The following is a 22001-nucleotide window of genomic DNA, read 5'->3' as shown; positions in this document are numbered from 1 at the left end:
CACAAACTGGGTAAACTGGTGAGAACAGTTGGCCCATGGATAGATCAAACCTAATTTCTACATGCTATATAAAGAATTTATATAATAAAGTCCAAGAGAAAGTCTAACCTAATGGAGAGTCTTATGTAACAGTGTGACCATGAAGGTAAAAGACAAATGACCCCTTTACTCCAAACCCCTAAATAGTAAGTGACTATCTGGGAGAAAACATTTGCAACAAAGGATTCATATTCACAATCATAAAAGAGATCTTAAAAAAAAATCTGTAAGACAGAGAGAACCCAAGGAAAATTAGGCAATGGTGGTAAATAGGCAATTCACAGAAGAAGATGTACAAGAGGCCGATAAATGTATGCAAAGTTTCTCAACCCCACCAATCTCAGAGAAATGCAAAACAAACAGCAATGGGATAACCATTTTTGCTCACCTGATGTACAGAAATGAAAGTGATTCAGAGAGGGTGTGGGGAAACTGGAAGTCTCATAATGTTAGTAAAAATATAACTTTGTAGGGTCTCGGTAAAACGGCTCTCTGCACAGGGCACTCTAAAGCATCTATCAAAAGGTAAATTTTTCACACACTTTGAAATTCTACTCTTAGAAATTCATTCCTCAAAATCCCTTAAGTGTGCACAAAAGTAGATAGATGTAGCAGAATGTTTATTGCAGCTTTGTTTGTAATAATGAAAGACTGACAATCATCTAAATATCCAACAATAAGTAATGGTCAAGTAAATGAGTGAGTAAATTCTACTCTATCCACATATTACCCAGAAATTTTAACAGAATGAAGTAGCTATATCTATACTGACATGAAATGTCTCTAAAGGCACAATAAGTGAAAAAAAATGTCACTGGTTAATACATATTTCATGGTGTCATTTATGTAAGTGATTTATGTGAAATATACATTGTCTAAAATGGCTAACACACAACTGTTAACAGTTTACCTCTGGAGAGAGGAGAGAGATTGGGGGTTGTGGATAGCAGGCAGGGAGGGAGGTTGCTAGCTGTGTCCCATTTAAGCATTGGCGATTCCATGCAAAAAGTAGCCTATCTCCATAAATGCCTATTACTAGGAAGATGAGCTAGGATTCATGGAATGTGGTTGGTCTGAAAAGAACCAAAGGATTCATATCACCTAATAGAACCCTCTCAATTTTAGAAACCCATTATTCAACAAGCATTTACTGAGCACCTACTATGGGACATGAACTGTGCTAAAGAGCACTGGTGACTCAAAGGGGACCAAAAGTGTTATTAAAGATTAAACACCAAATACCTTGAAAACCTAAAAGATAAAGCATTATCTGTGTCAGACAGTCAAGGAAGGCTTCCTGGAGGAAGAGATCTCTGAGAAGGGCCTTGAAGAATTTGAATTCAGTTTTTTGACTCAAGTCCAGTAATCCTCCACTCCATGATCCTCCGACTTCTCTGATAGGAACATAGAAAGTAAGAGGTAATTAAAGATAATCTCATATTTCTGGAGAGAAATCATTCCTAGAAAGAGAGGGCTTGTGTCTACCCATTAAAAAATATATATTAGAAACTTACGATGACTGAGTTTCTCAAGATGCTACACATATACTGCAAGATATAATGCCACTGGTGTTAGCTCTTGAAAAGAAGTCAGCAGACTTCAGGGTGCTTGCTATAGCCATTTACTAAGGCAATGTAGGGGATCAGATCCTTTCAATTTTCCTGCCCAGTTATTTTAGGCTGATTATACGCCTGGAAAATTTCTATCCCTCTCATTACAGATATTTGATTACGTTTAATCACTTTTTTTTACCATAAAGCACTCTATTTTACACTTTTCCTTGTTTATTTGGTGACTTGGCTAAATGTGTTTAGTATACCTCTAGTGATATGTCATCATTGGAGTTATACTGTGTTAAATTTTTTAGGAATTTATGAATAATAAATGCCGGTGCCACCTCAACCCTGCGACGTTCGACATGCAAACACACTGGGCTTCCTGACATGTGGCAGCACTCATGGTTCATGGCTATGGGACTGTAAGGCGAAGTCCAGTATGTTTAAGGAGGTAAGCCACTTCTCAAGGGTTCTTGTTTTGCAAAGATACAGCCATAATACTTTTTTATGATAGCTTGGTAAATCTCTTAAAGAAAAGGGAGAGGTTTATGACAGAAATGGTGATAAAGCTTTAACTACATGTGTGTGGTTAACTCTGTTTCAGCCATTCAAGTTAACTTCTACCTATATTTATGGGCTTCATTGCATAATATATGAAGTTTGCAGGAAGTGCCCGGAAGATAAGGTTACATGGACAAGTTATTTAAGTTTGAAAGTAAACCACAGCTCATGCTGGGAAACTAGTTTATAGCCCATTTTGCAACCCAAGTGAATACGTCATTCATTTTCTTTTCATTTTTTTTTTCTTATCTCATAGTTAACATGAGGCAATTAATCATTGTTTGAATGTGCAGCCTAGTAAGTTGACAAAAGAACGCAGCTTTGGGGATTGATTAGCTGAAAAGTCAGTAAATTACATTTAAGAAGTTCAGATAAACATTTGATGATATTCAAACCACCTTGAACAAATGGATGATTTGCACACATCATGATGTCCCACTAGATAATGTTTTCCTTCACAAGCTTCATTCAGTAATGAGACTCATTTCTACCAACAAATATTACTTGATCAATAGACCTTGCATTTGCCACAAGAAATGACCTTTCATGGTTAATGTATAACTGATTACTGTTCTTCCTCTGTAGTAGCCTACATTTGACAGTAGAGGAATAAACTGTGTACACTGTAAAACACTAAAATATGTCAAACGCTGTAGTATACCTTCAGAGTATTATCGTTTGGCAATGTACAAGGGCTATGACCCATTTGTACTGTACCCACCCACCATTTCAGTTCTTGCTGGCTGCAATCAAACTTTTGCCCTAATATTTAGGTATTTAGAATAATCAAGGCTATTCTTCTTACACCTTAAGGAAAAAACCCAAACCCAAACCGAAGACCCTCTAATGGTGACAACAGTGGTTTTGAAGGGTAATGTACCTAGAAGAGAAACAACTCTTATGAAAGGAAATTACCCTAAAATCTTTGTTGTGGAAAATGAAAACTAATGACACGTTCCCGTTGTAATGCAGAATCGCCTGTCGCCCAATTTCCCCGTGTGAGATGCAGTTCATTTTCAAATGTAAATAACTTGTCCATTTAATAATTTGCTCCTCCCCATGACTGCAAAAGAGCCTTTAACAACAGCCATCTTCCTATTTCATTCACTGTCAAGAACACTCTAAAGGAGCTCCATTGTTTTCCCTGGGATAATTTTAACAGATTAAACGATTAAAAAAAAAAAAAAGGTATCACTATATCTGAGGGCTCTGTCTTTGAAATCAATGTAAATAAAAGTCGCCACCTTATTAAATCTGAAACGGCGTGTTACCTGTTTTTCATTGACCTTGTGGAGGTTTTCAGTGACAACTGAATTAACCAGGTGAGGGAGGCTCTTTGAGGGCCCCAGTCACACTCTATTGTGCAGGATGGCACCTGGCAAAGCACTTAGATTAGGCTGCAGAGGGAACAAAGCTAGGTACACTCTCTCCAGCTTCAGGTAAACAAGATTATTGTTCTCCATCCCTGCTGTTCGGAATGAATGCAATGCTGCAAAGCTAATTGCTGCTATAATTAGGAAAAAAAACCACACCCCAAATGACTGAGAATGTGCTAACTCAGTGTGGTTTAAACCTCAGAGACATTTCCCCTCCTATACAGGTGTGATGGGCTCTATTCATAGTTTTAAAATGATAAGTTTAAATGTTAACACGATATTGCAAAAAATGCTCTCAGGTTGGAAGGTGGAAGCTGGTGGGGGCAAGGTATAAGTGCTTTAACGGTCGTTAGCCTTCTGGCCAGAGGAGGAGAAAATTCCATTTGGGGATTGAATACAAAGTAAGACAGCAAATGCAGTCTATGGAAAGTTTCCCCTTTGAGAAGGCCCTGCTTGGCTCACAAGCTTTGCCCCATACCATTTCATAAAATATGCAACTTTCAAGCCACCTCCACGTAAGGAGATTTCACTCTGCTGTTGAGACATTCTTCCCCATATCTAACTAAATCATCTGATCTGCAGTTTAGCAATCCCATTTCCTCACATCTTCAGCAACATCTAACTTTCTACATTGACATCTATTTTCTTACAACAAAAATAACTAAGCTGAATACCACAAAATTACAATTGGAAGCCTTTTAAAAAAAAGATATTTTCTTCTCTCCTTACTGTACTTATATACTCTAACTGGATTGTTTAATTGGTTTCAAATTTAAAAACAAGATTTAGGAATCAATCATTGCTTAAGTTGCGGATTCCCAAGTGGTGCTTCCAAGTGTAAAGTCTGGGGAAAACAGACTTCAGAGCTGCCGGCTGGATTATGGTTAACAGGTTAGCAAGTATAACTCAGTTAAGGCTTTACCTCCTTCTGTGCTTAATAGGAAAACTAGGACATTTTTAAGATTTCAATCTTATTCTTCAATAAGATAACTCTTTTCACCTATGTGAACATGAATGAAAACACTAATAATTATAGCTTTTTGCTGTTTGGCGTAAAATAATCTTTCTACTGTAATTAGATTTGAAGGGGAACTAGAAAAGACCTTCAATAAAATGCTGTCGCGAATTCCCTCCAAAACGGCTTGCCTGTAATTAAGGTGCATTTACAGATCTGATATTCCTTAAAAGAAGCATTAACATTACAAAGACCAATTATTCATGGTCAAACAAAGGAGATTCAGATTCTCTGATCAAAGCAGTAATCTCTTTTACAGTTGTTATTTTTGAAGTATCTTCAAACAGAACAAACACGCATTGACTATGTCAACAGGTATAGCTGTGGGCTAATTTGCTGTTTTCAGGATCCCATCGTTTTCCCACATGGCTCAAACTTAGTATGTGTCTACCCTCTTTCCATCCCCAGCCCCAACTGCTGATGTTGAGGGAGGAATAAGAACTTTTCAAATGGGGAAAAATTCCAAATATCAGTTTTAGTATTTAAACAGTCGTAATGTAAAGGTCATCGACCATTTTTAACATAACCTGGTCCATTTTCCAAAGTTGCTTGTTTTCGGAAATGTCAGCAAGCTTTTTAAATGATCAAAGGCAGAGAAACAAAGACATGAGGCAAGTGAAAGAGTGCTGAACTGGGTTTGAGAAAAATCTGAATCTGAGTCTCGGTTTGGCCCTTCTCTTGCTGTTGGGCCTGAGCAAATTCCTTAGAAACTCTAGACCTTTTTCTGCAAATGTAAAATCGGGATAACAGCTGGGAATTCCCTGGCGGTACAGTGGTCAGGACTCGGTGCTCTCACTGCTGAAGCCCGGGTTCAATCCCTGGTGGAGGAACTGAGATCCGGCAAGCTGCGTCGGCGCAGCCAAAAAAAAAAAAAAAAGGATAACAGCACATCCCTAAACTAGGAGGTTTAGGAGGTTGTGAAGGCCAGGTTCAACCTCAGGACATGAGGGAGCACTGTCAAATAAGAGGTATGTTCATATAAATAAAAATATGTTTTTAAACCTCATTGTACCCCGGGAGAAACATCCTTGGAGTCCCAAGGAGTAGAAACGACCAAAAAAGAAAAACTACTTTAACACCTATAACAGCTTGTGTCAAAAGTGATTAGGGAAACTCTAGCTCTGTGGCTCACGAATGTTAAATGGGTTTCTTTTCTAAAGGGCTCCTCAGAAGGCTTTGAATCTCCAAGAGAATCTCAGTAGAATGAAACTTATGTCAAACATTTTACGGAACTTCTTTAGCCTGAGGCTACTGGAGTGCTCCTTTGAAAACACTTTGAGGATTGTTGCCTTCTGATACATTACTGATTTGATTGGGTAGGAAACACTTAGATGCTCAAGCAAATCTACTTTTTAGTCTATACCATTTGGTACAAATGAACAATTAATGGCAGCAGAGTGTCCTGACATGATTTACAGCATAAAGAGTTTGCAAAAATGTGCCACTTATTTATTTATTAATTTTTTTGACTCAATATATCTAACAGCTCTACCACTTATAACTTGAGTGACTTTAGGTAAGTTTCCAAATCTCTCCAACTCTCAGAATTCTCATCTGTGAAACAGAGATAATATTTGCTGGGTAAGTTGTGGCCAAAATCATATAAATGTAATTCGTACACTGAGCTTAATAAATGGTGGATTTAATTTTCTCATTCATTCAGAAATGTCTAGGTCTAAAGAGACATTTGCTGTTTTCAGGATCCTATCGTTTTCCCACATGGCTCAAACTTAGTATGTGTCTACCCCCTTTCCATCCCCAGCCCCAACTGCTGATGCTGAGGGAGGAAGAAGAACTTTTCAAAAGGGGAAAAATTCCAAATATCAGTTTTAGTATTTAAACAGTCGTAATGTAAAGGTCATCAACCATTTTTAACATAACCTGGTCCATTTTCCAAGGTTGCTTGTGACCTTTTCTAGGTCACATAGCAACTCAGTGACAATGTTAGAAAGGGACCAGAATTTTGGAAACTACTCTTGTTTGAATTCACCCCTATCAAAATTCTAGAATAGATTACTAAAGGGAAAATTTGTAAGAAGAAAAGGAATAACCACTAGGGACCAATACTATTCTAATACAAACAAGCTGGGCTAAACTAAGACAAACATTTTTCCCCCAGTGGTGCTATTAGATTAGTAGCCAGGGGGGATGCCAGAGGCATGAAAAAAAAAATCTCAAGTTGTTCTTGTGGATAAGATGGTTGTAGGTGAATTAGCCTACAATCTAGCAAGATTTATTTATGCTATTTGAAAAAACTGTACCCAGAGAGTGATTGATTTCAATGTAGAAGAAAATGTTCAACATTTATCACAGGGGGATCGCTCAAATAATATTTTCATCAATGACCTGGAGGAAGACATGAGAGTTATACAAGATGCAAATTGGGAAGAAAAAGCTAATATGTTGGTTGGCAAAATCAGGAATCTTAAGGGTTCCAATAAGCCAGAAGGATGGGCAGAAGTTAAAAACGATACTTAATAGAGAAACAAAGACTTTTACTCATGTTCTGAAAAACCTGGGACTGAATTCCAGCTCTCTCACTTATACAAATCCTGTGATTTAACTGCTTTGAATCTGTTTCCTCGTCTCAAAAATGCAGAAAATAACTACTGCATGGAATTGGGAGAAGTACATAACATAAAGGGCCATCCAAAGAGGTGTTCGATGCAGATCTCGGCACATATAGTTAGGCCAAGAAGTACTGGTGCTAGTATTAGTTGTAGTAATGATACTAATACCAAAAAAGGTGATGCAGAAGAAGTTTTAGGGGTTTTAACTGACTACAGGTTCAATATTAATAAATAGTCTGAGGGGCTTCCCTGGTGGTGCAGTGGTTAAGAATCCACCTGCCAATGCAGGGGACACAGGTTTGAGCCCTGGTCCAGGAAGATCCCACATGCCGAGGAGCGGCTAAACCCATGCACCACAATGACTGAACCCGCATGCCACAACTACTGAAGCCTGCGTACCTTCAGCCCGTGCTCCACAACAAGAGAAGCCACCGCAATGAGAAGCCTGTGCACTGCAACGAGGAGTAGCCCCCACTCGCCGCAACTAGAGAAAGCCCATGTGCAGCAACGAAGATCCAACACAGCCAAAAATCAATCAATCAATAAATAAATTAAAAAAATAGTCAGATGGGGCTGACAATTATTTTGGTGAGTTGTAAGTAGTTCTAGAAGCCCCTTTTTAGAGACACCTGGGCAAACTAGAATGCATTTATGTAAGAGCGGCAAAATGGTGGACAGTTGAGAAATCAAATCACATGAAAAGCAAATGACTTTGTGACATGCATTGGGTAAATCCCCTTTAAAAAACAAAACAAAACTACTTTATTGAGGTATGATTAACATACAAAAAGCTGTGTATGTTTAATGTATACAACTTGATGAGTTTGTAGGGTAAATTCCTTTTAAACATATCAGTTCCTTTAAGCCTCCCTATAACTCATTAGGAAGGTGTAATTATTCCAGTTTTAACGATGAGGAACTAAGGCACAAAGAGGTTAAGTGATCACACACCTACTGAGAGGTGATGAAATATGAAACTGGAATATGGACGTAGAAAATGGATTACATGTATTCATTGTTGTTCCAAGGGCAAATTAATGTGGATGGATGGATGGGGTCAAAGGAATATTTAACTGATGGACAGCCAACAAAATAACCCACATGGACTCTTCAAAAATATCCATGTTCTAAGAGACAAAGAAAGATTGAGGAACTATTCGAGATTAAAGGAGATCTAGGAGATACTACAACTGAATGCAATGAATGATTGGAGATTCTCCTTGGCATAAAAGGCATTATTGGGACAATTGGTGAAATCTGAATAAGGTCTTTAGATTAGATAACAGCACTGTATCAATGTTAATTTCCTGATTTTGATCATTGTCTTCTTCTTATGTAAAAGAATGTCCTTGTTCTTAGGAAATGCTCCCTGAACCATTCGGCAATAAAGGGAAATCATATCTTCAAAGTACTCTCAAAAGGTTTAGAACAACAACAAAAGAGAGGCTAGAGAAAAGGACAAAGCACACGTGATAAAATGTTAACATTTGGAAAATGTGGGTAAAGGATAAAATTATTTGCAATATTCTTGCAACTTCTCTGTAAGCCTGCAATTATGTCAAAATAAAAAGTTTCAAAGAATTGAAAAACATGTAGGGCATTGGATAAAATAAAATCTAAGAGGAAATATTCTGTAGACAATTGGTAACATAGGATTGGAAGTAGAAAAGACTCCAGAGATTATAAGGGGTACAGAGGAAGATTTGAAAGTCATATGTGAGAACAGATGAGAGTAATTGATTCATTCCTTTCATTCACTCAGAAAGATACTTTTCATCATTTAGGACTTAAAAAAAAAAAAAAACAATTATACTAACTATTAGAGCTACTGACACCTTTATTTCCAAAGTGATGAAAAAATAAATGCTCAAATAAATTAGTCTGCACTGACTCTTTCGGGAGGAACAAGTTCTGTATGTTTGGACACCAGAAAGGTATATCAGGAAGAGAAAAGGGTCAAAAAGACATTTTATATGTATTCAAGATGAGTACACAGATCTCATTAAAAAAAATCTTTACTATTGTGGAGATGTGAGGAGCTCAATAAATAGAATGTTTCTTTCCAGGCAGGGTCTAGATGAGGAAGACAAAAGCAATGGATAGAGATTATACCCTCTTTCTTATTAATAAATGTTATATCGGAGGACATATCAATAGTTGAAAGTGAAGGTCAAGTGGGCCTTAGTCTCCCCCCACTGTGCCTTAGACTTACCCTCTCGTCACAAGGTGATGACTATGACTTAGAACAAGAAAAGCAGGGCACTGTCCCAGGGATAGAAAAGGTGGTTCCTTTGTAGAAAACAAACAAACAAACAAAAACACAACCACAAAAAAAACCAGAAAGAGGAAAAACTATACAAGCGCAGCTCCTTAAACAAAATGTACCAATCAGATAGTCAGGAGGTGCAAAGAGGCAGGAGCATCTGGGAAAACCCTCCTCAGGGAAAACACGGAGTGTGGGTGGGGACGGTGACAGCGGGATACGTTTATTTCCCGCTAATACTTTTTATGCTCAAAGGAGAATGGAGGAAAACAAAACAAAACATGGGGCTCACAACTGAACATTGAGGAGTGACTTTATCCAAGGGATTAGAGAGAGAAGGACATTTAGGACGTGGTGAGAGACACAGACTTAGAAATTCAGTAACAGGAGGTGTAGCAAGCGCCTTCGGGGACAATGGTTTCAATTTGGTGGTTCGGGCAGAAACCAGATTGCAAGGGGTAAATGAGAGGTTCTCCTTTTTTTTTTTTTTTCCTTTCCTTTATCTTTTCCTCAAGTGTTCGAATTTTGTCTTGGGCCCTCTGCATTTCTCACTTCTCACTCTTCCTGGATCATTTGCTCACCCACGGATGTTAATCTAAGGTAAACAGTACAAGTATAATGGGGTTAACCTTGGAAGGGAGAAAAGCCTCTTCTTTTTTTTTTTTTAAATTAATCAATTAATTAATTTACTTTTGGCTGCGTTGGGTCTTCATTGCTGTGCGCTGGCTTTCTCTAGTTGCGGAGAGCCAGGGCTACTCTTCATTGCAGTGCGCGGGCTTCTCATTGTGGTGGTTTCTCTTGTTGCGGAGCACGGACTCTAGGTGCACGGGCTTCATTAGTTGTGGTGCGTGGACTCAGTAGTTGTGGCACACGGGCTTAGTTGCTTCACGGCATGTGGGATCTTCCTGGACCAGGGCTTGAACCCATGTCCCCTGAATTGGCAGGCGGATTCTTCACCACTGTGCCACCAGGGAAGCCCAAGCCTCTTCTTTTAAGAACAGGGAAAAAAAGATGTTAAGATAGAGATGGAAAATGATCTTGTTTTTCTGGGTAACATGGGAGAAAAGGTCATCGAATTAGTTAACGTTTTTTTTCTGCTCTACTGAATGCTTGTTTCACCCCAGAATGGTATGTCGAATCGCATTCCCCAATGTGCTGGTATTTGGAGGTGGGGAGGGGGATCCTTGCGAGGTGATTAGGTCACGAGGGTGGAACCTTCATGAATTGGATTAGTGCCTTTATAAAAGAGAACCCAAGAGCTCCCAAACTTCTTCTGCCAGTTGAGGGCACAGCAACAAGACACAGCTGCCCATGAACCAGGAAATGGGCCCTCACCAGACACTGAGTCTGCTGGCACCTTGATCTTGGACTTCCTAGCTTCCAGAATTGAGAAATAAATTTCTGGTCTTTGTAAGCCATCCAGTCTATGATATTTTGTTATAGTAGCCTGAATGGACTGAGACATTTTCCAGCAAAAATTCAATGTAAAAAAAAAAATCAGGAAGCAAATATCATTTCTTTTTTCCTTCCTTTCTTCCTACCATTCAACAAAATTTTGAAGGACAATTTTTACCAGGCACTGTGCTAGGCACTGGGGATACAGTAGTGTCAGATAAGATTTTCTGCTTTCCTGGAATATATATTCTATTTAGGAGGGACAGGCAATGAGCAAATAAGAAAATAAGAATTTCAGATGTTGCTCTAAAGAAAATAAAGCAAATGGAATGTAGAGGGGCAGGTGTGTGGCCTGGGTAATATGTGTGAGGAGGAAGGGGCTGAACCCTAAACCTCGAAATGGGAATTTAAGGAATTATGTATCTAAATATTGAATAAGTTACAAAATCCAGGTATTTAAAAAATAAATTCAAAACTATTTATAAAGCCAAAGAAAATTGTATCAACATCTGTATACTTCTGCCAAAACCATTTACTCCTGATTCTATAAAGCGAAAACAAATAAGTATCGTTTTTTTAAAAAAACAAAACCAAAATCAATTCACTTGTCTGCATGAATATTTGCTGGAACAATCACATGCTAAATTTTATTTCACCTTTACTGAAACAAAGGTACCTAAAGAACCTGTGACTGAACACCCCACATGGACAAACATGTTGTGATTATATTTGACCATATAATTTATTTTGATCAACTGGACGGACACACCAGTTAATTCTACAATTAATGAATATACATATATATTTGTGGGCATTCAGTGCCACATAAGACATGGCTATTGTCTCTGCTTGCCCACAAATTAATTGATTCAACCATCCTATATTGAGTATTCATTGTGTGCAAGGCATTATTTTAAGCTCTGAGGACACCAGTGGGAGGATATGCCTTCCTAAAGTTCTTTGTTCTCCTAAAGTTGGCCTCAGTGGCCATAGTGTTTTATCCTTTAGTTACCAAAGGTAATAGGAATTAGACATGTGTTTTCCTTATTTGTTCTAGGTCCCTAGGGTCATAGCTTTGTTCCAGCTCCTGGTTAAAGTATTTTAAATAGATAGATATGTTTAGAAGATCCTAGAAGTAAGAAAATAAAAGTGAGGTAACTTTTATAGAATAGGTGGTGTGTTCCTGGAACTGTGTTAGTAACCAGTAATGATAATGAGCCAATCTTGCTAATAATAGTAAATCAAGATGATCATACCAAAAATAAATGGAAGGAAGCGAAAGTAAAAGAGGCAGATTTATGACTCTGATTGCGGTATTACAAATAAGTGAGCAGAGTAATGAGAGAGAAGTCATCAGCAGTTTAGAATGTCTACACATATTTTAGAGCACAGTTTTGAATGTTGGTGACATTTCTGCTACATTTAACAACTTGCTTAATAAAGCAATAACAGATGGCATTCAGGGAATTACATATGCTATGAACTTTGAAGGTTTAGGGGATAGAAATTTAATTTTAGATTCTCAGTAAATGTTTTAATTGTTCTACGGTTATTAAAGAGAGGATAAAACATGATTAGATATAGAAAATAGAGGGGGGGACTTCCTTGGTGGTGCAGTGGATAAGACTCTGTGCTCCCAATGCAGGGGGCCCCGGTTCGATCCCTGGTCAGGGAACTAGATCCCACACGCGAGCCGCAACTAAGAGTTCGCATGCCACAGCTAAGCAGACAGTGAGCTGCAACTAAGAAGCCCGCCTGCAGCAACTAGGACCCAGCTCAACCAAATAAATAAGTAAATAAATAAATATAAAAAAATAGATTAAGTAAATACCTGATACAAAGTATCAGATCAAAGAAGATACAAAAACAAGTTCATTATTCTGATTCAGAGGACAATTTACTAATTAAAGGAAATAAAGAAGAAAGCTTTTCAAAAAAAAAAGAAAAGCAAAGAGGGAGAGGGAGTGAGGGGGGAAAGGGAAGAGAAAGGAAGACTTAATAAGTATAGGGCCATGGAGAATTTCATAGTACTTTCCTGAAAATGATGTCATTGGAAATATACAGCAGTGGTATAAATAAATCCTATTATTTAAAGACAATGTTTATAAGGTGATTAAAGTGACTTTTGCATTTCAATTGTATTTAAATGACTTAGGTAAGATACGAGGTACAATCTCCTTTTTAAAGAGGGATGTTAAAACAGAAGTCTGAACAATGACTTCAAAATCACACGACAGTAGCAGTGATGAAATCACTAGCAGAAACAAATGAAATACAACTTGCGAAGTTGGCATGGAGCACAAAGGTATTGTGGCACTTAAGGATCAAGCAGTCCTCCGGAGTGAAAATAAAATCACCAGTTTACTGGATTAGAGCAGACGTGTGCACAGTCACCTAGAAGGCGGGTTCACAGGCTCCCAGAGGAAGGACCAGAAAGTGACTAGAATGTAAATTACAGAGGTATAGGCAACGTGGTAATGGCAGGGTGAGGTCAGGACTGTTCATCTAAAACCTATAAAATCAGAGTCTGGATGGCATTGCCCATTCCAGTATCGTCTAGGGCAGTGGTTTTAAAGCTTTTTTAAGAACCAGAGGAGGAAGGACGCAGTATCCTCGGCAGAGGAAACAGCCGTGGTGAAGATCCTGAGGCAAAAAAGGGGCTGGAAGAGTTTAAGGAACTGCAAAAAGGCCACTGAATTATGTAAAGAGTAGCTCAAAAGGAGCTTGAAAAGCAGGTACGGTTGCACCCCATAGGCCGCGGCGGCGTGTGGAGCTGGCTGGCATCTCAGGGCAGAGGCTGTGCACCCGTGCCCAGCGCCAGCTGGGTGGTTTGGGGGTCTTTATCCCATCTCACCGCTGAAATCTGGGTCCCACCGAATCTGGATCCTTTCTCCTGAGAGCCGGCTGGTAAACACTTACGAGCACACCCCTCGATGCTGTGTAAGGGACACAAATTTTTTTTTTTTTTACTATAATTTAAAAAATTGTCAGAGATCTGGCGGTTTGGAGAATCAACATGCTAATTATAGGGTGATATAGTAAAAATATTATAAAAATGTTTCACAAATATTTAGAAGTCATGGCAATCCCCCCCACCCACTTCATGCTTGGCTTTACTTGGGAGGAAACTATAACCATAAACTAACCAAAAGGTGTTCAATGCATTTCCCTAAGACGGCAAAGCTGTTACTCAAGTTTTTGGATCAGCTTCTAACATTTCTTCTGATTTATTGGGCTTATGTTTTGATTATTTAAAAGAAGAAATTGAAATTAAAACAATTTTTTTTTCTCTGTTCTTAATCCATTTAGTCCACATGCTGGGGAATTTTAGAAAATTAAAGAAAAATTGTACTTGTATTATAGCTTTTTCTGTGTTTGAAACTACAAATTAGTTTTATGAAGCTGGCAGCAATAAAGGACATAACTGCTGTATTATATGCTGTGGAATTGAATAGCTTAAATCTTTAAAGCTTAAAACTTTTTCTTCCTAGTAAGTACTACATAAGCATTTCTATTATTAGAAGAAAAGAGAACTATTTTATATTGCATCTGGGTTAAGAGGACAGTCATTTTTATTCTATTCCATCCCACTCCATTTGGAGGCAATATGTTAGATTCTAAATTGCCAAATACAGTTGAGAGCCTGTTTCATTAGGTCACAGAATTAAGTGTATTAGGTAGTGTTAGGTTTTTGAATTAGAAAGTGCCCAACTATAAAATAAGGGAACCCCCCCCCCCCCGGAAAAGTAGAAATAATGTATCAAGTTAGCTTCATTTAAAAGAAATTTATGAAGACTTTTCTAAACTGTAGGTACTCTCTTTGAATATAAAGGAAACACAACATAGGTCTAGTACAAGAACTAAAAGAATTGGCTTCTAACTGGGGGTAATAAAATATGCTTTAACCCATCTATTTAGAAGCATTTATCCAGATAATGCCAGCACAGAAGTCTTCTAAGTTAAGGTAATTCTGAACTTCTAGCCTGTGAAGGCAGCAAGTGAAATACCTTTCTGCAACTATTGCAAAAAAAATTTTTAAGTTATGATCAATATAGTCAATGATTTTTTTTAAATTAATTAATTAATTAATTTATTTTTGGCTGTTTTGGGTCTTCGTTTCTGTGCGAGGGCTTTCTCTAGTTGCGGCAAGTGGGCGCCACTCTTCATCGCGGTGCGTGGGCCTCTCACTATCGCGGCCTCTCTTGTTGCGGAGCACGGGCTCCAGATGCGCAGGCTCAGCAGTTGTGGCTCAGAGGCCTAGTTGCTCCGCGGCATGTGGGATCTTCCCAGACCAGGGCTCGAACCCGTGTCCCCTGCATTGGCAGGCAGATTCTCAACCACTGCGCCACCAGGAAAGCCCTAGTCAATGATTTTTAAATTTGCCAATGATGTACAATTTTATGATTAAAATTGCCATGACTGCATTAAATGAAAAATAAAATTATTCTCTACCACACATGAAAGAACTATTTCATGTGGGCTTAGGAAAAAGTAAGGCTTATCTATCTGGTCATTAAAAAATTTTTTTAAACTAATTAATTAATTAATTTATGGCTGCATTGGGTCTTCGTTGCTGTGCAGGGGCTTTCTCTAGTTTCGGTTAAGTGTGGGCTACTCTTCGTTGCCATGCACGGTCTTCTCATTGTGGTGGCTTCTCTTGTTGCGGAGCACGGGCTCTAGGTGCAAAGGCTTCAGTAATTGTGATGCGCAGGCTCAGTAGTTGTGGCTCGCAGGCTTAGTCGCTCCGTGGCATGTGGGATCTTCCTGGACCAGGGATCAAATTCGTGTCCCCTGCATTGGCAGGCGGATTCTTAACCACTGCACCACCAGGGAAGTCCTCATTTAAAATTTTTCAATTAAATTTACTGAAACATGACATACTATGCTCTCAGTTTGTACCTCAATTGCAATGTGTTCCGTTTTCTAAGTTCATATCTTTTAATACCTTGTATAAACTGTAGATTAAACTCTAAATAAAAAATTGTAGTGTCTAAAAAAGGAAAAAGATCATTATTCTCTGTGGAGAATGGTTTGGAGAGAGGCAGGAGTAGATTTAGGGAGATTGGTTAGGAGACTGACGTAATCTAGGGAAGAGGACATGAGGATTTGAGCTAAGGCAGTGACAGAAATTCACAAACAGGAAATGAAATACAAAGTATAAAATCAAAGAAGTTGAATTCTTTAAAAAAATCTTAAAGTAGAATTGGATATACTGGTAGGAACTCATGATTTCCCCCTCTCTATTTAAAAACACTTATTTCATAACTCTGTCTACTGAAAAAGCCTAGAAACATTGAGGGCCCAGAAACAATGAACATTCCCAGTGCCCAGAATGACTCATTCTCTGTGGTGTCATTAAGCTTGGTGTATTTCTTGTTTTGCCTACAGACTGGGAGTTAGGTCTGAAGACTTGATCTGATTCAGGTTATTTATTATTTTTTTTTGCAAGGATACTGCATAGGTGTTTTTTTTTTTTGTTTTTATTTAATTAATTAATTTAATTTATTTATTTTTGGCTGTGTTGGGTCTTCGTTGCTGCATGTGGGCTTTCTCTAGTTGCGTCGAGCGGGGGCTGCTCTTCGTTGCGGTGCGCAGGCTTCTCATTGCGGTGGCTTCTCTTGTTGCGGAGCACGGGCTCTAGGTGCGCGAGCTTCAGTAGTTGTGGCTTGCAGGCTCTAGAGCGCAGGCTCAGTAGTTGTGGCGCACGGGCTTAGTTGCTCCGCGGCATGTGGGATCTTCCTGGACCAGGGCTCGAACCCGTGTCCCCTGCATTGGCAGGCGGGTTCTTAACCACTGAGCCACCAGGGAAGCCCTAGGTGTTGTTTTACACTTCATGTTACATCACATCAAGAGTCACATAAATCAACATAATCTAAGGTCGATTAGAGCATTTTGGTGGTTATGACCTGATATAAAGTTCTCCGATATCCTCTAACTGCTTTAGCATTCATTGGTGATTGATGCCTGAATCATTTCACCAGGGGTTACTAAATGGTGATTTCCTAACTCTTACCTTTCTTTTTTCTAAGCATCTTTATTGAGGTACGACTGACATACAGTAAACTGTACATTTAAAAAAGTAGAATTTGATCAACATTTTTATACATATACACCCCCATGAAACCATCACCATAATCAAGATAGTGAACATATCCATCACCCCAAGATTTATTTTGCCCTTTTATATATTTGCAAATTTTCATAATCGAAAGTTTAAAAAAAGGGAACTATTTAAGAGCTAGATCATCTGGGCGTGGTGACTGAAGCTTGAGGCCTAATGAGAAAAGGGTCTGGAATGACTCATAGGTTTGTAATACAAGCCACTGAATAGCCACTGATATGAGCCATTTATTGAAACCGGGAACACTGGAGAAGAAACTTGGTGGATTCAGTTTTGCACATGTTAAGTTTAAGGTCACAATGAGACATTCAAGTTGAGATGTCAAGTAGGCCGGTCTTATATTAAAAGGTAACAGTTTGGACTAGGGCTATAAACTCGGGAATACTGGCATATAGTAACTGAAGCCAGGGAGCAGAAATTATCAAGAGAATAAGTAGAGAACAGAAAAAAGACTTAAGGGGGAAAAGACACTTAGAAAAACTCTAATGTTTTATGATCAGCTAGAAGAGGAGCAAGGGGGAAAATGAGAGTACAGTACTGCAGAAGCCAAGGGAAAATAAGGCAAGAACACATCATTTGTGCTTATCCCAGTAAGTTACATTCTGTATAATAGTTTTACTTTTCACTCACAACTGATACATTACGATTTATAACCAGTAGGTGTGGGCATACTCCTGAAAGATGTGTCATCTTTAGTTCATTAACAGAATTAAGTTTCTGAGTCCTGTAAGGCTGAGGACTAGACCATGGGCTCTGTAAATCAACGAAAGCAAACATTACCTTGGAGGACTCTAGATAGCTGCTTGGCTGGCGAGTTTTGCCTGGTGACCTCCAAGCCTCAGGAAGTCTTTCTTTGAAGCATTTACAATACTAATTATTTTTTTAAAGGAGTAATATTTAAGACAAACTCTTTTGTTTTGTCTATCATTAGTCTCTCGGGATCGTAAAATAAAAGGGAAACCGGCTCATTAACAACTTCAACCTCCCCTAAAGGTGGGAATCTGGCCTTAAACTTCCTGGTGATTATCCAACCACTGCCTGTACAACATAGTGACTCTGGGTCACTGTGTGATAGAGTGAGAGAAAGGGGAAAAGGGGAGTTGTTTAATGAGTATAGAGTTCCAGATTTGAAAGATGAAAAAGTTTGAGAGACCTGTGGTACAACAATGTGAATAAACTCAACATATTGAACCCTACACTTAAAAATGGGTAGATGGTAAAATCTATGTTATGTGTTTTTCACCACAATTAAAAAAAAAGTAAGCAGAGGGACTTCGCTGGTAGCACAGTGGTTAAGATTCTGTGCTCCTAATGCAGGGGGCCCGGGTTCGATCCCTGGTCAGGAACTAGATCCCACACGCATGCCGCAAATAAGGAGCCCGCCTGCTGCAACTAATACCCGGCACAACTAAATAAAAATAAATAAATATTAAAAAAAAAAAAGAGGGCTTCCCTGGTGGCACAGTGGTTAAGAATCCACCTGCCAATGCAGGGAACACGGGTTCGAGCCCTGGTCCGGGAAAATCCCACATGCCGCGGAGCAACTAAGCCCGTGAGCTACAACTACTGAGCCTGCGCTCTAGAGCCCGAGAGCCACAAATACTGAAGCCCGTGTGCCTAGAGCCCATGCTCCACAGCAAGAGAAGACACTGCAATGAGAAGCCCGCGCACCGCAACAAAGAGTAGCCCCCGCTCACCACAACTAGAGAAAGCTCGCGCACAGCAACGAAGACCCAACGCAGCCAAAAATAAATAAATAAATTTATTAAAAAAAAAATTAGAAAGAGAAAATGAAGGTCTGGAAATTTAAAGAAAAGGCAAGGGTTGTAGTGGTATTAAGAAATGAGCTAGACACTATGGAGAACAGTATGCAGGTTCCTTAAAAAACTAAAAATAGAATTACCATAAGACCCAGCAATCCCACTACTGGGCATATACCCCGAGAAAACCATAATTCAAAAAGACACATGCACCCCAATGTTCATTGCAGTACTATTTACAATAGACAGGTCATGGAAGCAACCTAAATGCCCATCGACAGACGAATGGATAAAGAAGGTGTGGTACATATATACAATGGAATATTACTCAGCCATAAAAAGGAACGAAATTGGGTCATTTGTAGAGGCGTGGATGGATCTAGAGACTGTCATACAGAGTGAAGTAAGTCAGAAGGAGAAAAACAAATATTGTACATTAACGCATATATGTGGAACCTAGAAAAATGGTACAGATGAACCGCTTTGCAGGGCAGAAATAGAGACACAGATGTAGAGAACAAACGTATGGACACCAAGGGGGGAAAGCGGCGGAGGGGGGTGGTGCTGTGATGAATTGGGAGATTGGGACTGACATGTATACACTGATGTGTATAAAATGGATGACTAATAAGAACCTGCTGTATAAGAAAATAAAATAAAATTCAAAAATTCAATAAAACCCCCCAAAAACAAAAAGAAATGAGCTAGAATAGATTCTGTGATACTAAAAAAAAAAAAAAACTCTGATTTTTAATATATTAAAAAAAGTTACATCACTGTATCTCATCTGTGCCCAAATTCATCAAATAAACATTTACAGCTTAAATTCAAGGCACAGTGCTAAATACTGAGGACCAAAAAAAGCTTAAGAAATAGTTCTTGCCTTCAAGGAAATGGACAAGTAAGCAATTATTATAAAATATGGTAGGGCTTCCCTGGTGGCGCAGTGGTTGAGAATCTGCCTGCCAATGCAGGGGACACGGGTTCGAGCCCTGGTCTGGGAAGATCCCACATGCCGCGGAGCAACTGGGCCCGTGAGCCACAACTGCTGAGCCTGTGCGTCTGGAGCCTGTGCTCCACAACAAGAGAGGCCGCGATAGTGAGAGGCCCGCGCACCGTGATGAAGAGTGGCCCCCACTTGCCGCAACTAGAGAAAGCCCTCACACAGAAACGAAGATCCAACACAGCCATAAATAAATAATAAATAAATAAATAATTAAAATATGGTAAGCAGAATTAGAGATATAGAGTACAGAGTACACAAATTACTATGGTAGAACAGATAGAATTTTCTGGAAGGAGTGGCATCTGAATTAGAAAATTCGCAAATGTCATCTAAAAAGATTTCATACCACAGTCTAATCCTGAGATTTATTAATGGTAGGAAATGATAGAAAGAACTATTTTTTTTTAAAGGAGTAATTCATATCTACAAATGAAAGGAAAGGAAGAGGGAAAAAAATAGGGATTTGGAGGGAGGAAGACTTCCTCAATTTCCTCATCACTGCATTTTCTATTTTTAAAATTAGCTCCAAATTTTCCTGCTTCTGTGCCTTTGTCCACACCATTACTTTAACTTGGATAATCAATCAGTATTCCTTTATATTAAAATACGTACATATAACAAACAGGGTTGACTGAACAAAACTATAAAATGCTTTTCGATTAATAACTAGAGGTGAAAATAAAACAGACATTCTCTTCTAGCATTTGGAAGGAAACAAATTATGCTGCAAGTTTAGTTTTAATGAATTATAAGGGCATCTGGATTTAGGATGCGTGTCTGAGAAAGGCCGTTTTCACAAATCTTTGTTGCAGAAAGTCGTAGTTTAGATGTATCCAAACGAAATAAAAGGGAAGGATGAGATTAGGGTTTTTAGGCCAACAGCAGATTTACAAGTGTATATTATTATCAGAGACTTTTTCTGTTCTCTCACACTCAACTAATAGCCTATGATACCGTAAACTTTCAAAGAACACAGTGATTAGATAGATTCTTTTTTCATATCTACCAGGATAATCAGTGATTTTCGCATCAGTGGTGCTTCACTAGGAGGCGGGGGTGATGTGTGACCCTGAGGGACAGAGAGGGTTCTGACTGTCACAACTCGGGCTGGGGGTGCGGGTGCTACTGTCATCTAGTGGTGGAGGCCAGAGATGCTGACAAACATCCCACAAGGCAAAGAACTGCCCCACTCCTGCCCTGAATGAAGACTTGTCCAGCCTCTACGTCAACAGTGGTTGAGAAAATCTGATACATGAAAATATACTTCTTTCTTTTTCTTTTCTTTTCTTTCTCTTCCACCCCGCTTCTTTCTTTTAAATTGTAACTCTTGAATGATAAATGGAGCATATTTTATGACAAGAAAAAGAGAAAATGCTACTGATTTTTTCCTTACAGACTAGATATTTGGTCCATACTGCATCTGTTTTGACCAAAGTAACAAGACACTTTCCACCAAATTTTTACTTGACCAATGGAATAACAGACTTTGTACCAGACTGTATTGGTTAATAATAATATGAAATATAAGAAAAAACAGAGCCCCAAGAAAGAATCAGCAATTCATATCCACTCACATGATATCTGACCACCATTATTGGGCATATAAAATGCCTCCTGGTAGACTTCACAGATGATTATTAATTTAAAAATTGTAAGGTGTCTTGGTATTTGTGTTATGACATTTAAATTCAAAATTTATATAGTTAGAAAAATACTCACCAATATAACAACTAATCAAAATATTTATAAGCCACATGTTTAAAATGCCTTAAAGAATTATGAAAGCTCCAAAATTTAAATCATAAGAGTATATAATATTTATTTTGTAACAAAATAGATAAAACCAAATATTTGCACTTTATGTAGTTTGATTATTATGATAATTTGTTAATTTAACATTCAGTTAAAATAAACTTTAAATTAGCTATTTAAAAAATGTCAAGTACATGATTAAGACAAACTTTGTTCGTCAGAAAAAGACCTTCAGGAGTAAATAATGATAGAGCAAATCCGTCCAAAACACTAGGTCTTCATTTTTTGTGTCTTAGACCACTCAGGTGCTTCTTTTTTGGTCTGTAAAAAAAAGGAAAAAAAAAAAAAAAAAAAAAAAAAAAGAAGAAGAAGAAAAGAAAATTAAGTAAATTGCTTATAAGGAGGAGAAGAGAGACGATTCAAAGAACTAAGTACCTATATACATTGGGGATTTTTATGTAAAATTATAGTAAATAATTGCTTTTTGTAATTCAGAAAGAGACTTAAGGGCAAAGATTTTGTCTTTTGTCAGAAATAATCTCCCACCTGGTATGTCTATTAAAAAAAATACACAGCTGTGTTTTCTG

General features: G+C 38.4%; 1 protein-coding gene across 3 annotated transcripts in view; it reads right to left on the bottom strand.

Moving 5' to 3' along the window:
• Positions 1 to 412: 412 nt before the first annotated feature.
• Positions 413 to 22001, bottom strand: part of PIBF1 (progesterone immunomodulatory binding factor 1) — a 220880-nt gene continuing 199291 nt past the window's right edge. For all 3 annotated transcript variants that reach the window (XM_082365951.1, XM_082365954.1, XM_082365952.1), the window contains one exon: positions 413 to 21735. In XM_082365951.1, coding sequence (XP_082222077.1) covers positions 21685 to 21735 — 51 coding nt within the window. In that variant the 3' untranslated portion in view covers positions 413 to 21684. The remainder of the gene's footprint in view (positions 21736 to 22001) is intronic.

This window comes from Balaenoptera borealis (assembly GCF_965194805.1).
Source record: "Balaenoptera borealis genome assembly, chromosome: 18".
NCBI classification, from domain to species: domain Eukaryota; kingdom Metazoa; phylum Chordata; class Mammalia; order Artiodactyla; family Balaenopteridae; genus Balaenoptera; species Balaenoptera borealis.
This window is presented reverse-complemented; position numbering and strand designations above follow the sequence as displayed.